The 11,440-nt window shown below is 32.5% G+C and overlaps 1 protein-coding gene across 1 annotated transcript; it reads left to right on the top strand.

The window, feature by feature from the left end:
* The first annotated feature begins 4,224 nt into the window (after positions 1-4,224).
* On the top strand, positions 4,225-9,244 carry LOC141713164 (uncharacterized). Its single transcript, XM_074516453.1, has 4 exons — positions 4,225-4,650; positions 5,601-5,996; positions 7,092-7,503; positions 8,867-9,244. Exons 1-4 carry the CDS (start codon positions 4,371-4,373, stop codon positions 9,060-9,062), a joined length of 1,284 nt encoding a protein of 427 aa, XP_074372554.1. The 5' UTR covers positions 4,225-4,370; the 3' UTR covers positions 9,063-9,244.
* Positions 9,245-11,440: the final 2,196 nt, after the last annotated feature.

Below are 11,440 nucleotides of genomic sequence, written 5' to 3'. Positions count from 1 at the left end.
TTCTGTTCATAATCCACAAGCTCAAACTTTTTCTTGTTGGAATCTGACTTTCTACACTCACTGGCAAAGTGCCCTGCCAAGCCACATTTGAAACATTTGAATTTTGATTTATCCACCATGTTTCTATTTGGCTTAGCTGCTCCAAAGTTCTTCTTGAACTTGAGCTTGGCAAATCTTCTGGAAAGAAATGCTAGATGTTCATCAATATCTTCCATGTCATCTTAGCTCAAAGAATCTTCATTTTCTGCTACCAGCCCCTTGCCCTTGTTTTCACAGACCTTTGAAGTTAATTCAACAGCTTCCATCTTCATCTCCTTCTCTTTCTCTGACTCAGCAACTATTGCAATGGATCCTCCTTTCTTCTTTCATCTCTCCATCCTCTTATCTTGCTCTATTTCAAGCTCATAAGTTTTCAGGATGCCATACAGTCTCTCCAAAGTAAACTCCTTGTAATCTTGAGAGTTTCTCAATGAGACTATCATAGGTTTCCATTCTTTTGGAAGAGATCTAAGGAACTTAAGATTGGAGTCTTTTGTCTGATAGACCCTTCCATGCAACTTCAGAGCATTTAGCAGTTTTTGAAATCTACTAAAAATGTCAGTGAGAGACTCACTGTCTTCACTATGAAAGTGCTCATATTGCTGAATTAGCAGCTGCATCTTGTTTTCTCTAACTTGTTCAGTGCCATCACAGATAATCTGTATAGTATCCCACACTTCCTTGGCAGTTTTGCAATTGATGATGTTGTCAAACATGTCACCATCAACTCCATTGCACATAATATTCATGGCCTTCTTATCCTTCATGACTTGTTCAATATCAGGATCAGACCATTCATGCCTTGGCTTGGGGACAGATGGTTAATTTCCAGTTGCAGCTCTCATTGGTACATGAGGGCCTCTCTCTATGCAGTCTACATAGGCCTCATCTTGAGAAAGTAAATGAAGATGCATCTTTACCTTCCAGTGATGGTAGTTGTCTTTGTCCAGAAAAGGAATCTTGACTCCAACATCCTTCTTGTTCATCTTGCTGTTTTGTTGCGATCTTTAAACTCTTTTTTTTATCAAGAGCTTGCTCTGATACCAATTGTTAGTCCCTAACAATGCAACAAGAATTACAGAAGGGGGGTTGAATGGAATTCTTGAAACTTTTTCTTGGTTTAAAAGTGTTCTAACTTAGAATATATCTGTGTGAATTGATTTACAGAGTGTGGAATAATAACTTAGAATGAATCAAAACACAAGTAATTAAAAACACAAGTCTTTGAATTACTCTATTCCAGCATCTTTGAATATCTTCATAATAGCATGGAAATGGCAATGCTTATTTGTTCTCTAAAACCCAGTTGAACAGGATTCCACATTCCTTTTGCATACACTCGATGCATGTGACTGTGTTGTCACTGTCAACGGATATTTGAATTGATTATCCGTTGAGTACATGATCATCCGTCGAGTTGTCTTGTTGATCATCCGTCGAGTAGCTTTGTTGATCATCCGTCGAGTAGCTATTTGGCACTTGACTTCATTTCATTTATGCAAAATTACAAGACATCAATTATGTATATTTAATCAACCTATTCTGCATATCTAATTAAAGTCAACATGACTTATATGCTACTACAGAATCTATACAAAGATGTATGCAGAAATGTGCTACAGACTTATTATTACATAAGCTACTCACTCGATGGATAATAGATCATTATCCGTTGGGACTATAATGAGTCATCCGTCGGGACTGTAATGAGTCTAAGGTGTTTTGTTAATGAAATCATCAAGTTCACAACATATCCACAACAGAAATTCAAATAATTTTATTTTTTTATTATATTTAAAAGTACGTTTAAAATGCCGATGCGAGCGCGACATAGTAAACTATTAGTCAAAAGTAATTGAAATAATGCTCAATTTAGTTCAAGAAAAATATAAATTAAATTACGAGAACAAGTGGAAAAAAAAGAAGATACACCCTTTAAAAGAAAAAACTTCTAATCCATATTAATAAAAAATAATCTATTGGAAGTTGTTAAAAATGTAAAAAGAATAAATATTGTAAAGTTAATATATCTACGAGAGTTTTGTGTAATTACTAATTTTTATATAATAATATTAAATATTATATTGAGTAGTATTCATACCGCCAATCAAATCATAAAAATACATGGGCTTGTCAACGGGTCAGATTTGGATTCGATTTAACTAAATCTGCATCCATTAAAATTTGTTGGATCAAATTCAGATCGGATCGCTTTCGGATTTTTAATAACATAATTCATATCCAATTCTATTTGAATTTTGAATTACCGGATCGGACCTCCGAGTCCATTTAAATTTTTTGAGATCAATAATATTTAATTTAACGAGGTTTAATAATATAATAAACATAAGTACAAAAAAGCTATAATATAGTCATACTTGTTGTGAAAATTAAAAATATTTGAAAATAGGTGAAATTTTTTGAGATTAAAATAACTAGAAATAAATAAAAAAAATATAACAATATAATTTGAGAAATATATGAAAATTAATTATATTTTTCAATTTCATAAATTAAAATAGTAAAATTTTGTGAATTGCGAATAAAACACTATATATAAACATAATTTTCGACACACATTATTCGCTCATTTGAATAATGATAACATTGGTCCAACATTAATTTTATGATTGGTTGTAAAACACGGATTCTCTCGTTGAGACTTAATTTTATACAGAAAATTATAATATGATAAAATTATAGTTTGTGCGAAAATATAATAAAATAACTTTATAAATGAGAATGTGGATACATATAAAAGTAAATTATATCGATTTATTATAGTTAAATTTTATTAAAATATAAACTTTATAAATATAGAATTTTAGTAGTTCAGATCAGGTTTATATAGGATCAAATGAGTAAAAATCCAACTTCTTAATGAATCAGATCCTTATCTGATCCATTTCATTTTTATACAATCCATATCAACCTAATTAGGATCGGGTCGGACGGGATCGGTCGGACTTCTGATCTATCGACAACCCTAACAATACATAGATAAAGAATTATTTAAATTATAATGTGACAACACCATTTTTCTAAAAAGCAGAAAATCGACATTATTCGGTTGAGTAACCTTTTCGGATAATCAGTGATTAGTCGGATTGATTAATCGGATGTGTTTAGTAAAATATAAAAACAATTAACTTATTAAACTATATAAAAGAATTTAAGAAAAAAATACAGTGATTGATCGGATTATAAAATCGAATCGGTAGAACATATTGAAATATTTAATCGTATAATTAATAGGTAAAATTGGTGAATTTTAGAAGAAAGACGGCCATGGATTCAAGTGTTGGTCATAATATTACAATTTGAGAAGAAAAGATCCAAAATCTCAGGGGAGCTAAAATATGGCACTTTGTATCACTGAAAAATACTTTTTTTATATGCGTTTTTAAAAAAACATAATTATATTTTAAGTTTCTAATAATTTTAAAATATTTAATTTAAGAATAAAAGTTAATTTCTTTTTAGAAAAACGCATTTTAATAATGGGTTTTTACTGCTAAACGCAGTTTCTTAATGCATTTTTTCCTTTAACGCATATATACAATGCATTGCTTGAAAAGAAATCACAGGCCCACGGCCCACCTACGAAGCCCAGTTAGAAAACCGATATTTATAAAAAATTGATGAAGGCATGGTTAGAAAACTGCAAATTTGGGAATAAGTTTTTTTTATTTTTGTCTCCAAAATCTGCTGACCATTATTAATTTTGATGAAAGGTTAGCTAATCTGCTAACCTTTTATAAAAGAAATGAAAAGAAATCTGCAGATTTGGGAAGAAGTTTTCTTTATATTTTTCTTCAAAATCTTCTTCCTACTTTTGGAAAGATTAGGAGAGAAAAGAAAATAGGTTATTTTCTATTATTTTCTTTTTTACCTTAAATTCGGAAACACAAACATTTACACAGTGTTCCAGAAACATTTTTTGGAGAGAAAAGAAAAAAAAGTTCAAGCATATATTTCCATCACTTATTCCACAATGATTTTTTTGGAAAGAAAAGAAAAGAAGGCTAAAGATTAAGAAAGAAATTCTCTTTATATTTGTCTCCAAAAATTTTTTTGCACTTTTGGAAAGATTGTGAGAGAAAAGAAAATTAACCATTTTATTTCAAAAAAAAAAGAAAATTAACCATTTTCAATTCTTTTCTTTTTTTTCTGAACTTCCGGAACACAGCGTTATCGACAGATTCAGGGTCATTGTTTGGGGCATTCATTATTTGATGAAATGCCAAACCGGGCCTCATTTACAGTACTCGTATAATCTCACACGTCAAAAACCCAAAGAAACCCTAGTCAGAAAATAAAAATAGATCGCCATGAAACGAGTTTTGCTTCGAAATCTCACACATTTCACTCGAAATCACCATCGTAATAATTTCAAGAATCCACCTCATTTTCAATCTTTTCACTTAAACAAACCAAACCCAGATGCCAGTTTTTTCATATCTTCACCTATACTCACAAAGTTCCGATCTTTCTCTTCTGAAAATGACAGTAACAATAATGTTAGCTCTGTTCCTGAGGCAAGTGGCTTAGACGACTCTGAGAAGAAGAAGCTTGCTGTTCTTGATGGTGTTGAAGATGTTAGTAATAAAGGTACCTATACAAAACTAGAGTAATATTTTTATGTATGTGTAAATTGATAATATTGGTACATTTCTTTTGGGCATTTTGACAAACAGCTGAGTTGGGTTATGTGTAAGTACTGATTTGAGTTCAGTTTTATGTTTTGATTGTAACGTGTTTGATAAATTTATGTGATCTTTCTTGGGCATTTTGACAAACAGCTGCATTGTAGTTTTTATGAGCTGTAATTTGAGATTTAATATTTATGTTTTAGTTATGTTCTTGATAAATTTATGCAATTTCTTTGGGGCAAATTGTCAAACACTTGTTGTAAGGTTTCCGTACAGCTAGCCCTTTTCATAACCTGGTCTAGAGTGAAATTTGGTTTGATATTGTTATCAGTATTGTCCTTTTTAATTAATCTCTTCTCTACTATGGAAATAAGTTTTCAAAAAGAGAGATAAATAAATCATTTATGTAGTTTGCCATATCTACGGCTGGATGCCATTTTTATATGAAAGAATTATTAATAAATTGAAAGAATTGTATCATGTAGTACTTGAATTATAGGAATGTACTATGTTACCCGGACTCTTTGTTTTACCTTCTAGTACCCGCGTCGTACCCGTGTCGGACACCCGACACTTGGACTCGGACACTTATTTTAGGCAAAAAACATGTATATTTTTCAAAATGTTTCCGAGTCTGATACTTGGACACGTGTTCGTAACGGACACTTCTAGTTGAGTTCGAGTAACATAGGGAATGTAGGCACATACAAGTTGCAGCTGCACCGAAGGCACATACAAGTTGCAGCTGCACCGAAGTAGGCCTACGTTAGCACAGTGCCATAGTTAAATAGTGTTTAAACATTTTAAAAGATAAGATCCTGTGATTTATATTTTTTATGGAGATCTATATGTGTCTATTTAGATGTATGTGAAAGCGATATGCTGTTATACTCAAATTATGTATTGCAGAGCTGAAAGCGAAGATAGAAAAGTACTTTAAAGGTGATGAAGAGGCACTTCCGGACATATTTGAGGCAGTTTTGAAGCGAAAGCTGGTTGGCAAGCACGAGGACACAGACGATGAGCTGCTGGATGAGTTCCAGATGCAGTCATTACAGGATGTGAAGGACAAAGACTTTGAATCTGATTTTGAAGAGATGCACGAGACTGATGAAGAGATTGATGATTTATACGATGCGATGGATATTGTGAAGCGTAAAATGTCTAAAGATGAGTTATTTAACATGGATGATAAGAAATGGGAGGAGTTGGTTAGGGAAGGTGTTGAGCATGGTTTACTTAAGGATACAAAGGAGTGTGAAGCGATTTTGGAGGATATGCTCAATTGGGATAAGCTCCTTCCAGGTATATTTGTGTAGGCTACCGTATTTTGTTTCTGCTCTCTTGTTCTCTTTTTCTAAATGTGTGATTTATATTGTATAGTTTGGTATTGTCAATAGTGGGAAGTCACTGGACTAAGGGCTGGTTTACAGTTTTGGTCATGATATAATATATATAGATGGTCAACTATGCTTTTGTCCTGTTTCTGTTGTTTATTACAAATTTAGAAGTAGGTTCTCCCTTCATAGTAGTCCAACTTCTTTCTTCTATTGTATGAGTGTTGTCTCATCCTGTGCTTGCTAAAAGGATATGTGACTCTGTGCTAGATCAGTGTAAGTTCATTGTTTTACATAATTTGTATTTCTGTTGAATTTACTATAAATTAGTGAAGAATTAGAAGGTAACAGTTCCTTTTTCATTCAATATCCTGCTCAATTCTCATGTTAATAATCTCTTAATTTATGTTATATATATATATATATATATGCGTCCTTCTAAGTGAAGATTGAGGAAATTATTGAAGGCAAATAAGCAGCCAAAGCTCCTAGAATCACGAAGTAATTGACCTGAAGGCATGCATTTGTTAAAGCAAAGTTTGAATATTTATTTGGTCATGTTGAAAGCATTTGGAGCAATTAATTACTTGGAACAAGACATTAGCATATTTTTTGTTTATCCTCCTTATGGAAACACCTATTTAAAAGGTTGCTTAGGATTTGGAATTTAATTTAATCTTTCCTTTTTCTTTTCGATTTAAAAATTACATAGAAAGCTCTTGCCATTATATCAAAGAGCAATCATGACCTCGGAAACCTTTAGATGATTATACAGATTCAGTATTGTTTCTCTTATTTTGTCAAATCTTTCATCTCTAACCTTCTTTTTCCACCCACTGTACATATTCTGTTGGCACTAATATGGGTTTTTATTATATACCATTGTGGTTCTAATGTATTGTAATAGTCCCTGTTTATCTCTCTCTTTCACCTCTTTAGAAAAAGATAATTGAAAACAGATTTCAGAGCATCGTGAATTTATGTTTGGAAATACAGTTTGGTGTCTTAAGCTTTTTTGGGGCATTATGTATGTAAGTTGCATCATATAATTCTGTTTTTTTAGATGAGATAAAGAAGAAGGTTGATAAGAAGTTTAACGAGATAGCAGCCATGATTGAAGCTGGTGAAATTGAGGAAGAAAAAGGTTATGAGCTTTTTAAGGAGTATGAGGATAAGATGGTACTTGAATGTGCTAAATTGATGGAAGCAGAGGGCTCACCTCAGTTTGATGACGCTAAGCCAGACACGAAAAAGGATATAGATGATCCACCAGGAGAGGGAGCAATCCTCAGATGGCAATCAAGATGTGTCTTCGCTCCTGGTAGTGATGCGTGGCATCCTAAAAATCGGAAAGTGAAAATGGGTGTTACTGTGAAAGAGCTTGAACTTAACAAACATGAATTCCGTCGTCTCAGGGAATTGGTTGGAAAGCGATACCATCCAGGGAAAGATGAGTTAATGATCACTAGTGAGAGGTAATATCGACCGAGTCAAATCTATCGTTTCTATACTGCTTTTAGAGTAAAATTCATAATGGTCGCTAAAGTTTGTCAATTTTAGAAAAATGTTGGTGCAAGTTTGAAAATAACAGATTGGTGGCCAGAGACGGAGACAGGGGGGGGGGGGGGTTCCAGGGGGAGCCCTGACCCCTCTAGAATCCTCAATATTAATCTGGTAATATACTTGGTGATTGTCACTGCAGTGGAGCTGGTTAGATGTCAAGTTTTCTATCTTGAACACCCGGGTTCAGTACCTGGTTCACTCTTTTTGTCCTTCCTTTTCAGCTTTTTATCCTTATTTCTTGCATATTTTTTAAGTTTTCAACTTTTATGGTTTTAAAATGTTTTTAAAAATTATAAACACTTCTAATTTTTACTTTAGTAAATTTGATTTTTGATAACAATGAGACATAATTTAAATTATGATTTTTTTTTCTTTTCAATTTAATTTTTATATTAATTTTTATTATTATTTATACATTAAAATATTTGTAAAATAAAATCGGACCCCCCTAAATTATGGCTCTGTGTCCGTCACTGTTGGTGCCCATACTTCTGCCTTTTAAAACAGCGGCGCCTGTCAACTCCGGTAATCACGCGCAGTTCACTTAATAGACATTGGGTAAATTACAGGGTGGTGTCTTAGTTTTATCCCAATCTATAAATTAGTGGCTACTCTTTCTTTATTTCAAATTTCCAAAAACTCTATTTTTCTGTATTGATCGATATACTTAATATGAAAGCTCAAGGGTGTTAGCGCTTTGGCTAGGGCTGTTGTTATAAAGTAGGAAGTACGTGGGAATTCCCTTGACCTAATTACTTTACCTGCGAATAATCTGAAGTAGCCAATCTGTAAAAGAGTAGTCCATCAACCCTAATAGCAACCACAGATGGCGCTGTAAATACACTGTGGATGCCTTTAAGTTTAATTGCCTAAAACCATGATGATATACCAGGCCTCAAAAGTCAAAACTGAAATTGTCGTCAAAGTGTGTTCATCTTAATTTTTATTCAATCTTAAAGGTTCCCGTACCCTTTTACTTGGCGCTTTGTCTTATTGCATGTGTTAAACGGTGTATTGAAACGGTACTTTGACAAAAAAATTGTTGAATTTTTTAAATAAAAATAAAAATAATAAAACTTTTATTTAGAAAAGAATTTTTTTTTTTTTATGGAGATGTATCTTTTATGCACCTTAAAATACATGTAAAAAGACAAAGCGACAAGTAAAAGGGGACGAAGGGAGTATTATTCTACAAGATTGATGTCAAATCCAGTCATGTAGAACTAGTAAGAAATTTGCGTTCGATAATTGTACTAAATTTATATATCTATTCAGGTTTGAGCATCGGGAAGAGAACAGGAAGGACTGCCTTAGGACTCTATATGCCCTTCTCGAGGAGTCTTATAAAGCTAATCAGTTGGTACATGACACACGTACTTCATACGTCAAGGAAAGGCTTCGAGCTAACCCACAGTTTATGGAGAGGCTGCGTGCCAAGACACTGCAAAACGGAGCTTCATTGCCTTCATGATTCAAGTCTAGTACACCTGCAGTTACTTCGACTTTTCATATAATATAATGGGCTACTTAGATTTAAATTGGTAATCTGCTGTTTGACCTGATTCACCTCATTCTGAATGGAATATCAGCTGAAAGGAGATAAAGTTGGATACCTTGCACATTATAAGTTGATTATTATTATACATTTTAATATGCATTGTCTACTCAGCTAATAATTCCAAGCATAGTTATGAATACATGTTTCCTGCTACTTAATTGCCCTTTTTCATCGCCGAGTTGTGATATTCAGTACTAATGTATGAGGCGGTCTTGCATCGTTTGCATGACTTTAAAGGGCATGCGTAGTCCATTTTGTTCTCTGCTGATGTTTATATATGGAGAATTTGTTTAATTTAAATGGTACTGTGTTGTAATTGTAGTAGTAGTTTGTTCCACAAGATCGATTGTTGACATTAGTTGGTATGTGTTCTGTGCATGGCGGTGCAAGTTGGCTCAAGTGTTGGGACAAGTTTTGCTATTTCACTTTAGGTCATGCTTACCATTAAATTAGGAGTTCGAATGTAAATTTTCACTTTTACTTTGCTTTCCCCCTAAGGCTCTCGCCCTCTCACCTGAGTACTGTATTGTATTTGGAACACAATTAGTATTTCAATAATAATAACAGTGTTCCAAATGGAGGCGATGTTAATACTTCTGTTTACAATATAGACGTGCAATCTCTTTTTAATCATTTTTTGTGGTCAGATGAAGCCTCCCGGTGGGAAGTTTCTTCAAGTTAGTCATGTTAAGAAAAGAAAACAGGTCAATAATACTATAAATTTTGGTTCAGCTACTAAGCATAGTCCTATATCTAGATTGGGTTGAATTGCTCTAGGACCATGAGTGAAGAATCATTCCATCTCATGAACAAAGTGATCAAAAGTCTATACATAACACATGGTGGAAAAGTGAAAGAACAAAAAACAGTTAGGAGGTTGAAAGATAAGGTAGAAGTATTCTTTTCCTGTCACACAAACTATGGCGAATTCCAAACTTTCGACTTCATCTTCCTTATCATCTTGTCACGAGTGCAGCAAACATTCAACACTTGGCAAAAAAGTTGCAGAGTTTGTGTGCAATACTTGCCTTTTCTGTGTGTGTTGCCCTTTGTCTATCTTCTGGTGCTGTTTTAAGCTTCCTTGCAAGATTGGATGGAGCTCTGCAAAGCGCGCAAGACAAGAGAGTTGCCTCGGCCCAAAAAAGAAAGTCTTTGCCATGTATTCTTCGTTTTCGGACATTGATTCTGATACTCAGACAGGGAAAGTAAGCAAAACTTCAAGGAATTTGACTTCTGCAGCGACGGTGAATCACAGAACTAAAAGTTTCCCTTTTTGTTCCTGTACTTGATTTTAATAAACAAGTTTTCTAGTTTTTATAATTATTATTTCTTTAAGTCAGAGAGACACCACTAGAGGAAACCAAACCATGCACAAGATGTTTGAGTTATCGTTACCAGAATACATTTTGCAGCCTTAAGATGTTGTTTCAGTTATTCACTTTAGTTAAAATATATAATTTTATACTCTGATATACAAGAACTTCCGATCCTCCTACATACCAAACCTCCATGGTTTAATACAGAACACACTTGAATATGGGTGAAGGATGAAGAAATTTTACTTCAACAGTTTTCCAGAAATTTTTTTTTAGAAAATAGAAAATTTTGAATATGTGTTCAACTTGCATATTTTCTCAAATGAAAACTAGAAAAATGGAAAATACTTTATAACTGGAAATGAGAAAACTATGGAAAACAACTTTTTATTATTTTCTAATGTAAGAAAACAGAAAACACCCACGTTCTAACCTAATATCCACACGTTCTAACCTTAATATACACACATTCAGTGTCTTTTTATTCACTACATTTTTATATAAGATATGTATAATATATTATTATATTGTTTCTTGTGAAAATTCATGAATATTATTATAGTAATACAATTAATATTATTAATATTAATACATTTATTTTAAAATAAAGACAAAACAAACTCGCATAAAATTTAAAAGTTTTATATTAATGAAGTATTCACAAATAAATTGTTAACATAATAATACATAAAAGTTGATATATAATAGAATTATTGAAAACTATATAAATATAATTAAATAATTTAAAAACAAATTTTCATAGTATAATTTTTGTTGAAAATAACATTATTTATAATTGTTCATTGATTACATAAAAAACTATATATTTCAAATTTAGAAGTGTTCATATATATTTTTTACTTTTTTATTTAAGTTAATTTGGAACATGTTTTCTCATTTTTCAGCAATTTTCTTAGAAATAGAAAAGTGAGAAAATTTTAGAAAATTGGAAAAAAGAAAACTAGAAAACTGAAA

Source organism: Apium graveolens, chromosome 3, assembly GCF_009905375.1.
Source record: "Apium graveolens cultivar Ventura chromosome 3, ASM990537v1, whole genome shotgun sequence".
In the NCBI taxonomy this organism is placed as follows: Eukaryota; Viridiplantae; Streptophyta; class Magnoliopsida; order Apiales; family Apiaceae; genus Apium; species Apium graveolens.
The sequence above is the reverse complement of the archived record's forward strand: the minus strand, read 5'-3'. Positions and strand labels throughout refer to the sequence as shown.